Source organism: Loxodonta africana, chromosome 21 (genome assembly GCF_030014295.1).
Source record: "Loxodonta africana isolate mLoxAfr1 chromosome 21, mLoxAfr1.hap2, whole genome shotgun sequence".
Lineage (NCBI taxonomy): Eukaryota > Metazoa > Chordata > Mammalia > Proboscidea > Elephantidae > Loxodonta > Loxodonta africana.
The window spans coordinates 33777766-33798072 of NC_087362.1; the positions used below are offsets into that span (position 1 = coordinate 33777766).

The 20307-nt window shown below is 47.0% G+C and overlaps 1 protein-coding gene across 3 annotated transcripts in view; it reads right to left on the reverse strand.

Annotated features, from left to right (window-relative positions):
- Window positions 1-5847: 5847 nt before the first annotated feature.
- WFDC1 (WAP four-disulfide core domain 1) overlaps window positions 5848-20307 on the reverse strand; it is a 28965-nt gene continuing 14505 nt past the window's right edge. Inside the window, exons 3-8 of one of the 3 annotated variants that reach the window (XR_010318837.1) lie at window positions 19193-19276; window positions 17856-17996; window positions 13651-13692; window positions 12302-12375; window positions 8229-8354; window positions 5848-6241 (exon numbers count right to left, since the gene is read on the reverse strand). Coding sequence is in view for 2 of the 3 variants with exons in the window: in XM_003418081.4 (XP_003418129.2) it covers window positions 6206-6241; window positions 12302-12375; window positions 13651-13692; window positions 17856-17996; window positions 19193-19276 (377 nt within the window). In the remaining variant the exon portion in view is untranslated. The remainder of the gene's footprint in view (window positions 6242-8228; window positions 8355-12301; window positions 12376-13650; window positions 13693-17855; window positions 17997-19192; window positions 19277-20307) is intronic. The other 2 variants (XM_003418081.4, XM_010597825.3) reach the window with 2 other exon arrangements.

Here is a 20307-nt window from a genome sequence, read left to right on the forward strand (position 1 = left end):
AGAAGTTCATTATACCACTTTCTACTCTTAGTTGTGTATCTGCAGTGCAGTGAATTACTTTATATGGCCCTTCTAGCCATTCATGGTCTTGTGACTCTCACAAAATGAATGGATGGGACTATGCGAAAAAGGTGCTTGTGGCCCACCAAGGTGATTGGACTGCTTGCTAACAATGCAAATAAGATGCATGGAACTCTTGCAGGGGTAGAACCAGGCAAATAAGGTGTATGGAACTCTAACGAGGGGATTGGTCAGTTTTGCCATTCCGCTAGGCTTAGACAGAGTCAATCCCAGAGCAGAGGGGCTCACTACTGTCACAAGAAGAGCCAGAAGCAGAGCATGTCCTTTGGATTCAGGGTCCCTGTGCTGAGAACCTCCTAGACCCAGGAGACGAGAGAGAGAGAGTGCTGTAATACTGGAGATGACACGATACAGCAAGAAGCAACCGCAGAGAAAAAGCAGCAGAACCAGGAGACTGGCAGGAGATGGCAAGATGGGCTTTCCAGCCCGCTGAGAGAGGCATCTAAAGTGGGCATGTCGAGCCACAGAGCAAGAGGGCTGAGCGCCTTTGGGCAGGAGGCTTGCTGACGGAGTGGAGTGCCTCCGGGTACTTGGCAGAGCTAAAGAGCTTTGTAACACTTCCCGGATTAGGGCAGAGGCCAGGCTGAGGGGCCCAGGGGCTGAGGGAGAGGCGTGCTGCTGGGCATGGCAAAAAAAGCTGTCCTGATCAAGAACTGTATCCTGAGTTGTACCTGTAACTTCCAAGTTGATCCTGATCCCAAGTTGTACCCTTTTACCTCCCTAATAAACCCCAAAATCCTAAATTCTGTGAGACACTGAAGTGAATACCGAACCGGATTGTGGGACTTAAATGAGACAAAGGGTGTCAAGCATGCGGCACTCGCCCTGGCACATAACCAGAGATATTGTGAGAATAACAACAACAACAACAACAACTCATTGCCGTTGAGTTGGTTCTGACTCACAGCAACCCTATAGTACAGAGTAGGACTGCCCCATGGGATTTCCAAGGAGCAGCTGGTGTATTGAAACTGTTCACCTTTTAGTTAGCAACCGTAGCTCTTAACAGCTCAATTTCCTCTGCTGCCCACATATTCCCTGCTCAAGCCTGGCCAGGCAGCCCCACCTTGGCTAAAGGGCAAGGTGGTGCCCAGGCCAAGGTACCTGTTCAACGAGTTTCCTTGTGCTGTGCTGGAGTGTGAAACTTCCCAGAAGCCCGCCCCTCCAGGAGCAGGAGGTGTGTATGAAATGTGGGCTGGGCAGGTAGTTTGTGGGTTCCAGCCAGACAGGGCCTGGACAGGCTTTGGCAGGGCCCCATGCCGTGGCTAAGACCTGCTGGCTCTTTCTTCATGTGGTAACGGGTCTGGGGCAGGAATTCCCTGGCATCCAGATCTGAGAGGCACCAACAGATTCCATGGGACCTACAGGCTGCCATATGGTCTCAATCAAGGTGTTTCGTGGTTGTTCCAGCTGAGAGAAGAGGCAGAGCCAGCATTTGAACTCTCTGGTTCCTGGCTCCTGAGCTAGGTTCCTCGACAACTTGCTGGCTTCCTCTTGCCATCAAAAAGACTTAAGAGCACATTGTTGGAAGGAAATCTGATTGGCTCAGCTTGAGTCAGGTGGTCTATCTCTAGTCCAATCAGCCATAGCCAAGGGGAGGGGTGGGTCTCAGAGTTAAAGCATGGCTCCCACGGTCCAGCCCCAGAGAGCTGTTGTCACTGTAAAGGATTAGGGGATGTTGGTCTGCAGCATGGTCCCAGCAAGATTCCACTTTTTGGTCCTTTCCTTCTTTCTGGGTAGCCCATCCCCTGCCTTTCTCAGACCTACAGCACCCTGTTATACTCATCTCCCCACTATGGAGCTGGGCAAGGCCGGAGTTCAAATCCTGCCTCTGCCCAGGGTGTGCTTCTGGGAAAGTAATTCACCTCTCTGAACCTCAGTGTCTTCTTCCAGGTGGTGGGAGAATCAAATGAGATAATGGCCCATGTAAACCCTTCAGTGGCTCCTCCATTGTTTTCAGAGTCAAGTTCAAACTCAAGATGTGAACTCGTTGGCACCTACACAATTTTCTAGCCCCGTCTCCCCCCACTCCCAAAGTGCCCTCTTTCTCCAGCCATGCCCAACTGCTTGTAGTTCCTTAAAACTCTCAGATCTGTGCCTTTGCATATTCTGCTCCCTCTGCCTGGGATGCTTTTCCTTGCTCTTCCCCACCAAACCTGGTTAACTTCATTCTACTTGCTTCCCAAACTTAGTTGAGACATCCCCTCCCCTGGGAAGCCCTTCCTGACTGCTCCTCGCTGGGATGAAATGCCCAGAGTGCCTGTATGGCTGTATCCTAGCACCTACCAGATTTCAGGTGCTGTATCGTAGCACCTACCAGAATCACAGATTCCTCTGTTTGTCTCCCTCTTCAGAGTTTAAACTCAAGGGCAGAGATACAATAAGTTAATTAAGAATAATAATATATACCTCCCTCAGTGTCTTAGTTATCTAGTGCATCTATAACAGAAATACTACAAATGGATGGCTTTAACAAACGGAAATTTATTTTCTTACAGTTTAGAAGGCTAGAAGTCCAAATTCAGGGTGCTGGCTCTAGGGGAAGTCTTTCTGTCTCCGTCAGCCCTGGCAGAATGTTCTTGTCTCTTCAGCCTGTTTCCTGGTTCCTTGGAGATCTCCATGTTGCTCGGTATCAATCTTCCCCCATCTCTGCTTCACTCACTTGCTTGTTTAATCTCCTTTATATCTCAAAAGAGATTAAGACACACCCTACACTAATCCTGTCTCATTAACATAACAAAGACAACTCATAGGGGTTAGGATTTACAACACATATTTTTGGGAACACAATTCAGTGTATAACACCTGGAAACTCTGAAAGGCAGCTACTCTTACCAGACCCATTTCACAGAGGAGGAAACTGAGGCTCAGAGGAGCTAAGTGCCTTGCTCAGGACTGAAACCTAGGGTGCCCAGTCTCTACTGTTCCACCCCACCCACCTCAGTGGCCAGCCCAGCAGGGAAGTGGGGCTGTGGTGGCCCTCTCCCTTGTCCTCACGGCCCTCTGCCCTACTGCACACCATTGGTGTCCCTTTGTGCTTTCCTGGGCCTCAGAGGTGGGAGTCTGTTTTCACAGGCCAGAGCAAGCAGACTAGCTAGGGGCCGGAGGCCTAGCTGTGGAATTGGACGGGCCTGGTATGGATCCTGGCACTGGCCCTGATTCACTGCATGACTCTGGGCTAGTCCTTTAAGCTCTTCAAGACTCAGTTTCCCCATCTGAGAGATGTATGGGAAGGGCTGGGCACACTCTAGTTATCTGCTGGTTGTACTGCCAGCCGAGGAGCAGATAGTCCCTTAGACCGTCAGGCCTCAGCCCTAAAGATCTCGCTGCTGATTGAGGAAATAATACTGGTGTCATTATTCCCTGTCCTTGAGCATAGAGAATGTGACCCAGCTGGAGCTGGGCTTGCAAGGACTCACAGAGACGCATCAACTGGGCCCTGAGGTATAAAGACAATACCTAAAATAATCTTGGAAAATATCTTTTAGGGAACCTTTCGCATAAGCCAGAAGACAAAAGACTTTCCAGTCGACCTTTTTGTATTAGCATTTAGTGAGTAGGAATGTGTTGGACCCTCCTGACCGTCCTCACTGAAACCTGTACCAATGATGGTAGAGAGGGACAATTCAAAATGGAGGATCACAGTTTCCAGCCAATCTGTGAAAAGATGAAGCTTTCAATGGTTTTGCCTATTTTGTAATGTTAATATATACTGATGACTCTATAACCTTCTCCGGACTCGGGCAGACATGGCTGTGGCAGTATGTTTGTCCGTTTTCCCATTCTCGTTTATTCTGTAACATTCCTTGGACTCGAGTAGACATGGCTATGGCCCATGCTTGTCCCTTTTTCCGTTCTTGCTTATTCTGTAGTATTTCCTCAGATTCGGGCAGACATAGCTCTAGCAGCACGCTTGTCAGTGTCCCACTTTTGCCTTTTTGGATCTATACCAAATAAAACTTTCTTTTTGCTTTACTAAACTTTGTGATGTGTTTTCCCCTACCACACAGCTCATCAGAAGCACAGGGGGGCTCTCAGTCAACCCCAGGCCCAGGCCTCATCCAGACCCTCAGAGACAGGTGGGCACTGGGTGATTTAAAACCCCAGAAATCCTGGGCATCGATTCCACAATGGGACTCATACCTGGCATTGATGGGCATCAGGCTCGTCGTCCAGAATGGCAACTGTCCCTCTCCTGTTGAACTCCCCGTCTCTTTTCCATTAAAATGAGGGACAAAACCTCTCCTGGGCAGTGCTACAAAGGCCGAGTTTGTACAACTTTTAGACAAATCATTTTACTACTTTTCTTCCATGTTCTACACACCTATCTATGTGTACAGGGGAAAAACAAAAAATTCTTGAGCAGTATGAATGCAATGAGCCTCAGAAACAGCAAAAACAAACAAACAAAAAATGGCCCACCACTTAGCAACCTCCACCTTAAATAGGATTTTGGGTGATTTTCAAGAGAATATCCATTTTATAGAAAGAAAGAGTGTGTACATGGTAGGTAGAGGCTCATGGGTGGGGCAGGGACAGAAGAAGGTGCTGGTTCTTTAAATACGGATATTCAGACTTTGTCTCCACACAGGGCCATTTTGGAATGGAAAAGGCTGAATCCTGTCAATGCTTGATTGATACCATTGGGTTGTTTTGTAAGGGACAGGTTATTGGTTGAATTTAAACCATTTTTTCCCCAAGAAGGCCATGTATGTGTGTGTATGTCTGTGTGCAGACACTGTTGAAACTTGGAGAATGTGACAGATACCCTCGGGGCCTTCCCATGTCCCCTTGGGTCCCTTTGTGTGCTTTCCCTCCCCAGCAGAGGGAGGCTGCCCCTGAAACTGACAACCCCTCCCCTAAGGGGCAGCCCCCCAAACCCAAGCACTGATGGGGTGGGAGCCTTCTCAATACTCTAGCTCACTTGCACCCAGTGGGCCAACTCCATGGTGTGAGTCAGGGCCATCCACATCATCTGTGGGGCCTGGTGCAGTACAGACGTGTGTGGCTCTTACTCAATAATTACTAAGAATTCCTAAACTGTGACAGTGCAGAGTTAAACCAAGCACAGGGCCTCTCTGAGAGAAGCATCATGTGTGACTCCTTGGGGTCCTGGTGAGACTTAGACTACCTCCAGGACCCCAGAAGGACTCAGGGACCTTGGTCTCTGACCCATCTGACCTCCTTCTCCTCTTGCCCCACCTCCCCTAGCCCCTGCCTGTCTTTTCCAGGAAATTCCCTGCTAAAATCACTTCCAACAGATCCTCATTTCAGGGTCTGCTTCAGAGGGACCCAAAGCAATACAGCAAGGCAGGTGGTCCCTGTACTCCTGGATTCCAGAAGCAGAGCTCAGTGGCACCTCATCCCAGTCACCTTGTCCCTTACCCCAGGATTAAACAGTGACAAAGTACCCCACATCCCCAAGACTGGGCATCACGCTTTGTTGTTTGTGTTGTTCTGTAACCTCCCCTCACCTTCTTCTAACATTCCGGCTTCAGCATCCAAAATCCAGCTGCCATCAAGTTGATTCCAATTCATGGCAACCCCATGTGTGTCAGAGTAGAACTGTGATCCATAGGGTTTTCAATGGCTGATTTTTTGACGTGGATTGCCAGGCCTTTCTTCCGAGGTGCCTCAGGGTGGACTTGAACTTCCAACCTCTTGGTTAGCAGTCAAGTGTGTTAACTGCACCACTCAGCAACTCCTCTTAGGTTCCTAAGGGGGTTAAAATTATGAATCACGCATGGGTAGGTAAACTCATTCTCGTATTATGATAAGCAAATTTATTTAGAGGGCATTTGGAATGGGTGCATGCCTCCCAGTGTCATGTCTGGAAGAAATCTGTAAGTGGCCAAGACATTGACCTCTGTCTCAGAAGGGACTTCCTTGATGCTCACAGAGGAGGAGTCTCCTTCCTGGGGTAAGAGCTGGTGGACTGCAGGGTCAGGTGGGCTTCTAAGGGTGTCTCACTTCCAGGCTGGTAAAGCAGGGACCCAGTCAGGTAGAGGCCCAGCGGGGATGGAGGGCCAGGAGTCCAGAATCTATGGTTCTCAGGAATCATGCTCTGCTGAGCAAGGTGCGATCTCCGGGGGTCAAACTGTTCCCACCCAACTGTTTCTGCGGCTTAGCAGAAAGTTGGAAAAATGTTCTTGCAAATTGGCTGCAAAGGAAGCAAAGAAGGAATTAATACAAGCAGCTGCTTGAACAGAACACGCAGTCACATCTAGTCCCTTCCCCTCCTTGTCAGAAACACCAGAAGGATGCCAGTGTCTGCTAAGAGTGACTTCCAGAATCCCTTTCCAGGCCTGCCCCGTGAACTGTGAGATCTGGAGACATCACGTGGTCCCCTGGTCCTCTCTGAAATGGACCGGAAAGTGTGCACAGTTCAATTGTCCATGCTTCCAGGTCTGAGTTATTGTGAAAATCTCCATAGGGCACAACTTCACCCCACTAGGATGGCAGTGTTGCTGTTGTAGTTGTTACTTACTGTTGAGTCAGCTCCGGCTCATAGCAACCTCATGTATAAAAAAACGAAATGTGGCCCAGTCCTGGACCATCTTCGTGATTCTTGATATGTTTGAGTCCGTAGTTGTACCTACTTTGCCAATCCATCTCATTGAGGGTTTCCCTAGTTTTCACTGACCTGCTAACTTTACCAAACGTGACGTCCTTTTGAAGGGATTGGCTATTCCTGAAGACATGTCCAAAGTAAGCAAGATAAAGTTTCAGCATCCTTACTTTTAAGGAGCATTCTGGTTTTATTTCTTTAAAGACTGATTTGTTTGTTCTTCTGGTGGTCCACGATATATTCAATACTCTTCACAACACCACAATTCAAATGCATCAGTTCTTCTTCTGTCTTTTTTCACTGTCCAGCCTTCGTATGCACATGAGGTGATTGAAAATACCATGGGTTGGGTCAGGCACATCGTAGTCACCAAAGTGACACCTTTCCTTTTTTTTAGAACTTTAAAGAGGTCTCTTGCAGCAGACTTGCCCAACGCAATACACAGTTTGATGTCTTGACTCCTGCTTCCACGGGCATTGATGGTTGACTCAAGTAGAATGAAATCCTTGACAACTTCAATGTACTCTCCATTTATCATCTTGTTGGTTATTGGTCCAGTTGCGAGGATTTTCATTGTCTTCACACGCAGGTGTAATCCACACTGAAGGCTATGGTCTTTGCGATCTTCAGCATTAAGTGCTTGAAGTCATTTTCATTTTTGGCAAACAAAGATGTGTCATCCGCATATCACAAACTGTTAAGAAGTCTTCCTCCAATCCTGATGCCTCATTCTTCTTCATATAGTTCAGCATACAGATTGAATAAGTAGGGTGGAAGGATACAACCCTGTAGCACACATTTTCCAATTTTGAACAAGGTAGTATCCCCTTGTTCTGCTCGAATGACTTCCTCTTAGTCTCCGTACAACTAAGTGTTCTGGAATTCCCATTCTTTGTATTTTATCCATAATTTGTTATGATCTACACAGTTGAATGCCTTTGCATAGTCAATAAAACACAGGAAAACATCCTTCTGGTATTCTCTGCTTTCAGTCAAGATCCATCTGACATCAGCAATGACGTCCCTCGTTCCACATCCTCTTCTGAATCCAGCTTGAACTTCTGGCAGTTCCCTGTCAATATACAATTGTAGTTATTTTTTAATTATCTTCAGCAAAATTTGGTTAGCATGTGATATTAATGATCTTGCTTGATAATTTCGGCATTCCATTTGATCACCTTTCTTTGGAATGGGCAAATAGGGATCTCTTCCAGTCAGTTGACCAGGTACCAGTCTTCCAAATTTCTTGACATAGATAAATGAATCTTTCCAGCACTGCGTCTGCTTTTTGAAGCATCTCGATTGCCATTTCATCAACTGGAGCCTTTTTTTTCCACCAATGCCCTCACTGTAGCTTGAACTTCTTCTTTCAGTACCAGTGGTTCTTGATCATACGCTGAAATGGTTAAACTTTGACCAATTCTTTTTTGGTACAGTGCTGACACCCTGAATTCAGACTCCCAGCTTCCAGAACTGTGAGAAAACATATTTCTGTTTGTATAAGTCACCCAAGGAGTCCTGGTGGTGCGAACGGTTAAATGCTTGGTTGCTAACCAAAAGGTTGGTGGTTTTAACTCACCCGGCGGCTTCATGGGAGAAAGACTTGGCAATCTGCTTCCATAAAGGTTACGGTCTAGGAAACCCTGTGGGGTAGTTCTATTCTGTTACATGAGGTCAGTATGAGTCTGAACCGACTAGACGGCACCTAACAACAACACAAACACAAGTCACCTGGTTTGTAGCACTTTGTTACGGTAGCCGTAAGAGACTCACACAGTGATGCAGCAGGAACGGGCCTGTGTGAGGCGGGGCATGAAAGCTTTCACCCATACTCTGTCCTCTCCTGCACTGAGGGGTGCAGACTGGAAATCGCCGTGGAAACTTATCTAGCAATGTCTACAAACGTTGAACACACACCCACCCAAAGACCCAGCAATTCTACTTGTAGGTATACACTCAACATCTGTTCACTGGGTATGTTTACCAAAGGTACATATGAGAACAATGATAGAAGTTCTACTCATAATTGCCCCAAACCAGAAACGGACCAACATCCATCAACAGTGGAATCAATAAAGAAATTGTCAGATATTCATACAATGGAATACCATACAGCAATGACAATGAGCATCAAGGATGAATCTCATGAACATAATGTTCAGCAAAAGAAGCTGGACACATAAGAGTACACACTGTAGAATTCATTTATATGCTATTCAAATCCAGGGAAATCAATCCCTATTAGCAGAGATAAGAGTAATGGCCTCCCTTTGGGAGGGCAGAGACTAGTGGGAGCACGAGGCAGAGGGGTCACGTTCACCTCCTTGATCCAGTGCTGGTTACACGGTGGGGTCACTTTCTAAAGATCCCCTGACTGAAGGTTTGTTGACTTGACCCCTGAACAATACATTTACTAACAAACAAACACATTTCTGCCTGCTTCCTGTACTTGTTCTCCTAACAGAGGGGCTTGGTCAGGTCTAGGGGCTGAACTGGAGGGAAGAGACACCCCTCCATCCATTCCACTCTTTCCTTGCAGCCATCTCTCCTTTCCTGGGACTCCAGCCCAGCCAAGGTCCCCTGCCCATGAGTACAAAATGGAGTGGTGATTAGAGGTGGGGTCTAACTCTTCTCACCACTCTGGGCCCCAGTTATATGGTGTCGATGGGGTTTGGGCATGTGCCAATGCCCCTGCATCTATCTACCATTTTGTGACACCTTGAGCTTCTTAAAGGGAAGCTCCCCCTAACCTAGTCCATGTGGATTGGGGGGGCGTTGACCAGCCTACTCAGGGATGTGCAATGTGACCCAGGCCAAAGCCAGTCAGCATAGTCCCACTCAGTGGTCATGATGATTGGTTCACATGATCCCATCCTGCCCAGTTTTGAGAGTCAAGTCCAGAACTTATATTTCACTGCTGGGGAGGGAAGGTGTCCTTCTCTGGCTGGACTCTGACGCTGTGAGGAGTGCCTGAGGCTGCTGGCAGCCAACTTGTCTCCTCTTGGAACCTGAGAATGAAGCCAATATGCAGATGAGCAGGGCAAAGAGGTGGACAGAGACAGGTGCTGGTGACAGTGCTTGAGCCCTGATCAAACCGCATCTGAAGCCAGAATTATCTACGGACTTTTTAGGGCCATGAGTCAATGAAATTCCCCTTTGTTTAAGTCAGTTTCATTTGGACTTCCTTTCATGTGCAACCAAAAGAAGCAAGAATTAAGAGTGTCTCAGTTCTAGCCAAGAAATTGTTTCCTGATGTTATCTAACTAAATCAGTGCTGACAAGCTGTGTCTGGTCCATGCTTTGTATTTACAGACTGTGGAATATTAAGCTTCATGAAGCCATGACTATTCCTATGGGCTTATCTTTCTCATACATTTGGGTGACCTTATTATCAGCCCCTCATTAAATTCTGCCCAAGGGCACACAGGGAAATATCCCCCTGAACAGATTCTTAGTTAAGAAGGAAAAAAAAAAAAAAAAAACACTCCGTAGCAGGGGCTTGTTAGGCTCCCATTTGTTGAGAGCTCACTACTGGGAACAGCACACCATTAGGTCTTGATGTGTATTATTTAGTTCCTACCACATCCCTCACTAGCATTCGCATTTTACAGATGAGAAAACTGAGGCTTGGAGAGTTCAAGCCAGTTGCTTAAGGTCACACGGTGGTAGAGCAAGAATTTAAACTCATGTCTGTCTGGCTCCAAAGCCCGTACTCTTAAAAAGCATTCAAAACTAGCTCTTGAAGTCTTACTCAGATTCACTGATCCATGAGCACTTTCCGGTTTATAGTCCATAGTTCTCAAATGCACTGAGCTCACTCCCAGGGACTATTCCTGTCATTGGCAGGTAATATGCCTGCTGGCATCAACCACTGTGGACTCTAGGTTTTCCTGGAGGTGGGCCTGAATATTCTGGAATCTGAAAGCTGATGTCTGCCTTTCAAGGACATTCTGGGAAAATTGCCTACTTGCATGGGCTTTCCTTTGTTGTGTGTAGATAATTAGCTTTCACAGGGATAAGGGCAGGATTTTGGGGTTTCCAGGCTGAGGCTATGATCCCAGAGACCTTTGCAGCTACCTGCATCTCACCTTTGAGAGCACCCTGGAAGTGGTGCCTGGGCCTTACTTTGTAAGCTTCTCTGTGCCAGCCTCCCCTCCATCCTTCTGTTCCCATCCCAGCAGCCTCCCTTTGACTTTCAAACCAAAATCTTTCTGCCTTGGACTTCAGCTCTTCCAGCTCCTTCTGCCTAAGTGTCCTTTCCCCCACATCTTCCCACATCTTCAGGTCTCAGCTCAATGTCATCTCTGCTCAGAGGCCTTCCCTGACCCCGCTCCATACCCTGCCCAGTGACTGTATCACATTACTTTGTTCATAGTTTGCACTTGTAACCTTGTTACTTACAAACTTCTTACAAGTATACACTTGTTACACTGTTACACTTATTACAGCCTGTCACTTTTATTATTTGTTGACTTGTTTACTGTCTGTCTTCCTACTAGGATGTATTCCCCATGAAAGCAGGACTTTGATTTGTTCACTGCGGTACCCCCAGAACAATGCCAGGCATACAGTAGATATCCATCAACTACTGTTGAGTGACAGTGTCTGGTACCATGTCTGTCCTATAGTTGGCGCTCAACAGTATGGTCTGACAGAAGGGAGGGAGGGACAGACAGATAAGACTTCACACTGAAGCATTGTTTGCCTATTCATGGAGGCATTAAGCAAAAGTGCCTTAGTTACCTAGCACTGCTAGAACAGAAACACCACAAGTAGGTGGCTTTAAAAGCAGAAATTTATTTTCTCACACTTTAGGAGGCTAGAAGTCTGAATTCAGGGTGTCCGCTCTAGGGGATGGCTTTCTCTCTCTGCTGGCTCTAGAAGGAGGTCCTTGTTTTTTTGAGCTTCTGCTCCTAAGTGACCTTCATGTGCCTTGGCCTCGCTCTTCCCCCATCTCTGCTACTCTCCTATCTCGATCGACTCAAACCAAAACCCAAGCCAAACCTGTTGCTGTGGAGTGGGTTCTGATTCAAGATACGCCCTTATTCCACCTTATTAACATAACAAACATAACCTAATCCTCATTGACATAGTAAGCGCAACCCATTCACAAAGGAGATTGTAACCACAGGCAGAGGCTAGGATTTACAACACATTATTTTTTGGGGGGGACACAATTCAATCCACAACAAAAGGAATGAGAAAAGAGCTGGGAAGAAAAGTTTGAACCTAGTCTAGCTTTGGATTTAGCCCACCCCCCCCCCCCGCAAAAAGGCTATAGAAACTCTCCCGCTACTGATCACACACGAAGTTCTTATATGTTCACTTTGAAACTACAGCAAAACCTGGGAAAGCTGGAGCCTGCGTGAGGCGGAAACATGTCAAAGAAGGAAAACTCAAATATTTTCCACTGATAGAGAGTGTTGGAAAAGTGGTAAGACTGTGCCCAAACAAGGGTGAGAAACTTGTGAGATCCAGAAAAACAAGACAGTCCTGTTGAGTTCTGGCTCTCACAGGTTTCACTGTATAAGGGAATTGTGAAATGCCACCAGCAGATAAAGCCCCTTCTGATCACCTTGATGATGAAAGCTACCTAGGACACCTGATACCCAAACCTGTGCCTCTCCCTGACCCGTTCCCTCCCCTGCCTACCTGCATGCCGCTGCCTCCCTGAACGTGCCTCTGCTGGCCCCGACCATGCTCGGCCACATTCTTGGAGTCACCATCTGCAAAAAGAGTATGCCTCTGTCAGAGCAGGTGTGTCCACCCTGCTCCAGTGCCTGCCATGGCTCTCTAGTGACTCTCAAACGAAGCCCAAATACCTTGGCCTGGCCTGTCCCCTGGCACTCTACCTCCCTTCTCCCTGAAATGAGACAACCCACTCGCAGCCTCTTCCCTCTGCTCACCAAAGCCCCATGGCCTGCAGGGATGGCCAGCTACTTCCAGCCTCAGGGTTTTCACACATGCTGTCCCCTCTGCTCACTCTTACTTATTCTTAAGTCTGACATTCAAGTCCCCTCCTTAGGAAGCCTTCCTTGACGCAGTATCCTCCCCACAGGAGGTCCTGTATGTGACCTCAGTAACCCTCATCACTGTTATCATTATTGGCGTTTGCATTCTCTGCTTAATATTAGCTACAAGAACTGGGCCTACCATGTCACAGCTGTAGCCTCGATCTCTAGCACAGAATGAAGAGTAATGCTTGTAGATGTGTGCTGCGAATTCTTGTAAAGACATGCTGGATGAATGGATGGGTGGATGGATGGACGGATGGAAGGAAGGAGGAAGAAAGAAAAGGTGGATGACTGGATGATCGGATAGACGACTGGATGGAAAGAAGGAAGGAAGGACAGGTGAGTGGATGGATAGATGGATGCGTGATTGAATAGATGACTGGGTGGATCGATGGAAGGAGGAAGGATAGTGTCACCCATATTTTCCAATTTCCTGACTCAGATCAGGAGGGACTTAAGCATGTCCAGCCCCAGGTTCTGAGGTTCAGCATGAGGCCATGTTTACTGTGAGCCCCTCTCTGGCTCCCATCATCAAACAACAGGGCGTCTTTTTCATTTCCCTGTCCTGGTCTCCATTTCATCCCCTAAGTCTCAGCCCAAGCTGCTGCCTCAGTCCCAGTCTTGGTCACCTGTCTAGATATCCAGTCCGTTCCCAGGTCTGGAGTCAGGTCTTGCTCCCCTCAGAGCCCTCCCTGTCTGCAATCTGGAATGTCCCTTGCCCATGTTAGATGCCACTGAGAGGAATGTTCAGGGTAGAGGACAGATTTTCACAATAGAAGCATCTTGGGCACCTACCTCCTCACCCCAAAGTGCCATCTGATGGCATGAGAGCAATTGGGGAGAACATGACCATTCTGCTTTATAGCAGCTTCAGACTGCAGCATTCTCACAGGCTTTTTAACAGGTTTTTATTTTCCTCTTCACCGAAGAAATGCTCACTGCCCTTTCTAGCGCCCTCTGCAAAGAAAGAATGATTCCTTCCTTTACCTGGATATTCTCTGTGAAATTTATGTCGTAGGAATCTTCCATCTGGAAAATAAATGAGAGAATTTCTTAAAGCTGTAAAACTCCCTTTGAGGGTGTTTATAAGGCCAAAACTATATTCATAACAATGCTAAGAAGCTACATGTGTTTTTTCCTTTCACTTTTATGTGTGTAGAGTGGGATATTCCAGAAGCTTCATGACCCGTGACACCTCAGCTGCATGAAAGCAAAAGAAGATATGAGAACCCAGCTGTCATTTACTTTTTAAAGAGAGTTGTGCAAATGTGAGACAACGCCAATCTTCTCACTATTTCTTTTGGTTTCAGAAAATACAGTTATCTTTAATAAAATGTTATTGCTAGTTTAATATGTAATAATATATAATGATTGCTATTTTTAAATGAATTAATACATAAATACACCCTCTCTTCATTTGACAACATGGTTAGGTTCTCAAGACCAGGCTGTTACGCAAAATTGGTGTTATGGGAAAACGAGGGATAACCACATCAGATCACAAAATGGAGGATGACTACATCGTGAATAACTGCCAAATTACATCGTTACATAACTACCAAACCACTGAACATCATGGCCCATGCAAGTTGACACATAAACTTAACCATCAAAGCCAGTATTACTCTTGCTTCACGTGTTGGCGTTTGTTAACTGCCAGATGTATGTCGTTAATGCTCAAAATAGTTGGATAGTAGATTTTTTTACTATTGTCATAAATGTGAAATGTCAGATAATGAGATAGTCTCAGCTTTAATTTCCCATACATTAAATGTCCATAGTTATAACCCACATAAAGAAAAGCTCTTTGGGCTTCTCAACAATTTTTAAGAGTGTAAAGAAATTGTGAGACCAAAAAGTTTGGGAACTGCTGCCTTAACAGGCGAATAGGAAGCAAAATTTCAACACGTTGTTCAGCAAACGTCATCACAAAATTCTTGATAAGGATATGTTGGGTGCATGGAAGAATGGATGAATGGAAGGATAGATGGATGGGTGGTTGAATGATTGAATGGATGGTTGGATGATTGGGTGGATGGATGGATAGGTGATTGGATGGAGGAATGGATGAATGAAAGAGACTGGATGGATGGATGGCTGGATAGATAGATTGGTGGATCAAAATTTGCATGGGGAATGAAGGGTACTTTCTTGAGTCCATTCGAAAAGAAAGTAACAGAACGACTACGAGTGAGAAAGTAACTATTGAGTATGAATCTTTATTCCACCGCTTCACTAATCATCTGTGAGTCTTAGTTTTCTCCACAGAAAATGGGCATAAAATTAGTATCTCTTAAAGTTACTGTGAGGATTAAAAGAAATAATTTCCTTTAAAGCATCTATATGTAGGTGGAACCATATGAAATCACTATTTTTGTATGTAAAAAGTGGTAAATTGTTGGCAATTTCATGTCTCAAACATCATATGAATTTCCACCACGTAATTCCCACTATTGCTTGTCATTAACCCTCACCTCTTTCCCCAGTCCCCACCCTATTATAGCAGTAAAGCATTGGTGGGAAGGTGGAAACACCTGACAACACACAGTGTGTCTCATCCGCAATCCACCCCTGCTTCTCGTTCTTGTTCTCAGTGCAGCAGCTTCGTCTTCTCTGCTTCGTCGTTCATCAATCATATTTATGCAATAGCTGGACATTTTGTTTTTCTTCTGTTTTGTGGCCACACTAAAAATCATCAGGGTGTTTTAGGCGCAGCACTGACATTTATTTTACAAGGTGCCAAAACTCAACAGAGCTGATCCACACCCTCGGGGTGACTGCCTGTCAGCTACGGCAGCAACAATATTTTCCAAAGGCAAACGCTAGAGCTATTGAGTGGGTCTTGGAAATATTTCTGCCCCCTCCTTCCAACTCCTGGGCTTGGATTCTGCCTCATAATGCCACAGGACGGAGACAGAGTTACCTGTGGAAACTGGGCATCCTCCTTGACCTCCAAACCAGAAAACCACACAGTTGCCTTCAAGTCAGTTCTGACTCATAGTGACCTTATAGCAGAGTAGAACTGCCCCATAGGGTTCCCAAGACTGTAATCTTTATGGAAGTAGACTGCCAAATCTTTCTCCTGCAGAGAGGCTGGTGGGTTCAAACCATCAATTTTTCAGTTTGCAGCCGAGCGCTTAACCCCTGCGCCACCAGGGCTCCTTCTTCCTTGGCCAAATCTCATTTATTCACCAAACCTTTCATTTGCACACAGTGAGTTTCCTCCTGCTTATGGTTGCCTGAGTTCCACTTTATTTTTCCAGTGAAGCCTCCTAGAAAAGCCACTTTGTCAGAGGTGGGACAGTCTCCCAGATCTCGGCCCTGGCACTCAGCTTCCGAGTGACCTGAAACTCACTTGGAAAATGCACTGATTCCTCCTGACCCTACTCTCTGAAAAGTAAGACTGTGCGTGTCCGTGTTCGTTTTCCTGTTGTGAAAGACGTGAACCCCTCACGTGTCTGGTCGACTTTCAAACATGAATGACCGTAGGCACTCTTCAGAGGCAGACTCTCAGGGGAGACTCGCAAATTAGGTGTGGGCATGAGATCTGCAACTTAGTTTCAAATGATTCAGGAAAAGAAATACGTGCGAGAGAGAATGAGAGAGCAAATGTGACAAGATTTTAACAACTGATGAACATGGTGAAGGGTCCAAGGTACTATTCTTGCACTTTTTCTGTGAGTTTGAAATTACTTCAAGTAATAAGCCTTAAATAAAAGGCTTCATCCTTGGTAACAGGGACTTGGGATGTGAGTGCTCCAACCCTCCCCTGAGACTGTTGATCCAAGCAATTTGGTAGCATTCAACAAGTTTCCCAACTCTTGTATAATTACCAGCAATTATTGCTAAGTGACAGCCCTCTGCGGACAAGGCCAGAGGGAATTTCCCTTACATTTCCATTGGGAAGGTTGGAATCACTGCAGTGGAAGGGAAAGATCACACACACACACACACACGCACACGCAGACACACGCGCACGCGCGCACACACACACGCACAGGCTTTGGAGCAGGTAGATGGCTCAGAATTCCACCTCTGCCCCTTCTTAGCTGTGTGTGTCTGGACAAGTTCCGGATCCCAAGTCCACCCTCCACCATAAGACAGACGTGGCGGAGGGGCACATTCACTGAGACCCTGAGAAAAGATAGGTATTCCCTCATTCAAAGTACCCCGAAAGTAATTACCATCATCTCCTCTATTTTACACGTGAAGACACTAAGCCTACCTGTCCAAGGCCACTCAGGAGGAAGCTACAGGATTTTAGTCTATTTTGGTGATTCTGAGCCCGTATGCTGAAGCATACCCCACCCCGCCTCCTGGGTGTCATTCTCCTCTGGCAGGCTAGCAGCAAAGCTTAAAGAGACCATTTACAAGGTGCTCAACTAATGGTAGTCATCAGTAGTGTCAAACTCCAACTCATGGTGACCCCCTGTGAGTTACCGTAGAAGTGTGCTCCTTAGGGTTGTCAGTGGCTGATTTTTCAGAAGTAGATCACCAAACCTTTCCTCTGAGGCACCTCTGGGTGGACTCGAAACTCCAGTCTTTCTGTTAGCACTTGAGTGCATTAACTGTTTGTGCCACCCAGAAATTCCTAAATAGATACATTTAAAAACAACAACAACTACAACCAAACTCGTGGCTGTGGAGTCGATTCCAACTCATAGTGACCCTATAGGACAGAGTAGAGCTGCCTCATAGGGTTTCGAAGGAGTGACTGGTGGATTTGAACTGTCAACCTTTCAGTTAGCAGCTGTAGCTCTTAACCATTGTGCCCCTGGAACTCCAAATAGATATATAGATAAATATAAAATATCCAGTGTTTCCTGAGTACCTACTACTGCCTGGCTCTGCTCTGAAGGCTTACATGTATGATCTCAATTCCCAAAACAGCATGAAGGAAGCCATTGTACAGATGAGGAAACTGAGGCTCAGAGATATGAAGCCATTGAGCCCAAGGTCACCCAGCTAGGAAGTGGCAGAGCTGGGAGCTGAAGCCAGTCTGTTGACTTGAGGGCCTGTGTCACACCCAGGCCTGGGAAGGAAAGGGCAGAGGGTTTGGGGAAGGCTCCAGGCAGTGGGTTGACTGGAAGAACTCTGGTCAGACTGAGGGTGCCGGTGGGTGTTCTTGGGGCAAGTGTCCCAGACAGGGGGTCAGGGGAGAGTGGGGGCTGGGCAGGGATACCTACACTCACCTGTCTGCCGACGCTGCTTGACACACTGCCCGCGGTTGGGGATGCCCTCGGCCATGTCACCTGGGCTCAAGATGTGGCACTCGTAGCCCGTGGGACACAGCAGTGGCTCAGCTCCATCCTCGGTGGTGCTGCATGCCTCTGCTGCAGAGGGGACACACATGCCAGGGTCACAGGGCCTGCTGGGGCAGTAAGGTATACCCGCCCAGGGGGATGCCACCCAGCTGCACCCCAGATCCTAGGCTGGGCCTCGGGTCTCACTCACAGGGGTTCACACGCACGCACATACACGTCTGAAGCCGGATGCTCCCAAACATGCCCTCCCATGCACACTGACACACACAGAATCACACACGCAATCCTGGCACACTCATGCAGACAGCCATACACATACACATATATTCACCCCACACACAAATCCTGACACACACATATACAGTCACACAGTCAGACATGTACACATATTTACCCCATACACATATATGTACATACATGCATTCACAGTGACACACACACACACACACATGTTCACACTCAAATTCCAACACTCGCAGATAATATACTCACGCAGTCACACACATACACACATGTTCACCAGCACACACAAATCTTGACACACACACATACAACTACACACAAATACCCATGTTCACACATACAGCCACACATACACACATGTTCAAATCCTCCCACACTCACATATGTTCACATATGCATACACACAGCCTCACACAAATCCTCAGACACAAAGCTGCAGAAATACATATATACTCTCACACAGACACACTCGTATGTGCAGTCATACACCTATACACGTACACAGATGGACAAATCCTCAGACCACAGCCACAGGAAAGCCACACAGTTGCAGGACATGTGCACACCCTAGTGGACACAGTCATGCACACAGATTTGTGCACAGTCACAAGCACGGCTGCACACACACAGACACACTCACACCTCTGGAACTCTCTGGGCCCCGGGTCTGCATGCTATTCCTTTCAGAAACTGCTCCCCACCCCACCCAGAAGAAGGCCTCATCACTATAAAGTAGTGAACCCCTACATGTGATTTTAGGGATTCTGAAAACCAACGTCACCCCTTCTCTCCTGCAAGGAGGCCCCATTCTTAGGGAAACTCCAAATCCCTTTGTACTGGGGACTCTGAGAACCTGGCCCGGCCCCCAACCTCAGCCCTTCTGTGTTGGCAGGGGAGGGTCACAGAGGGCAGCGTGCTTGGCTGAGGGGCCAGAGGTGGCCCCCTGGCTCTCAGTTTGCTGAGAGCAGCCCGGGAAGGAGGTCTGGCTCTTACATCAGGTCTGGGCCTTCCCATCCAGGTACCTTGCAAGATCTCCTCGGGACCATCAAGGAGCCAGCCGTTGCCACCAAGCCATCGAGGTTTCGGCTGCACCAGCCAGTCTAAGACTAATACAAGACGTGGTAAATCCAGGCTCCCATCATGCAGCTGAGAAGTGCTCCAGCTTTGGGGATGGGGAGCCTACATTTTGTGACAAAACATGAAGGCTCCTTGTGGGAGAAACCACTATGCTTCCCCAGCATAGCTTACCCCTTCTTCCTTTTAGAAACAAAACCTCTGCGTTTCAGCTGGGCACTGGCCACTAAGCTAGAAACTCTGCTTCCCAGTCTCTCTTGCAGCTACGTGTGGCCATGTGACTAAGTTCTGGCCAACAGGAGGTGAGCAGAACTGATGATGCAACTTCCTGTCTTGCCCTTGAACTGATGGCTGTTTCCTCCCCTCCCTCTCCTGCCGTCTCCCTGTGGCTGGGAGCCACTCTGACCATGAGCACAAGGGCATTTCTCAGACTGTAGAACAACAAGATGGAAGGACCTTGGGTCCCTGGATGACTCTGTGGAGCAGACCCGCTCATGCCACAGGCTGCCTGCCTACCTCTGGACTCTTAACCGAAAGAGAAGTCAGTGTCTAATAGGCTGGACCCTATATTTGTGGGTCTTTTTGTTACAGCAGCATAGCTTGCTAACTAACCAATACATTTTTAATAGGAAGAGTTGCTGAAGCAGTAGCTTTGGACACCTTCAGAAAACCAAAGCAGGGGTTGAAAACTCATATGCCTCCAGGGGACAGGTAGGTGACATAAACGACTAAAGCAGGCCAGGTAGGGACTGTGGCAAACTAGAGAGAGTTTTCAGTTTGAATGAATTAGCTGCTGTTTAGCCCTGGCCAGCCACTGCCAATGTTCTAACCTGTGGCCCATTGCCATTGAGTTGATTCCGACTCATAATGACCCTATAGGACAGAGTAGAACTGTCCCATAGGGTTTCCAAGGAGCGCCTGGTGGATCTGAACTGCTGACCTTTTGGTTAGCAGCTGTAGCTCTAACCGCCAATGTTCTAAGAACTACGGATAAAAACCAAAAAACCTATAAATCTGGATTTTTAAAATATAAGTCTACTCACTTATAAATGTTGTCAAATAA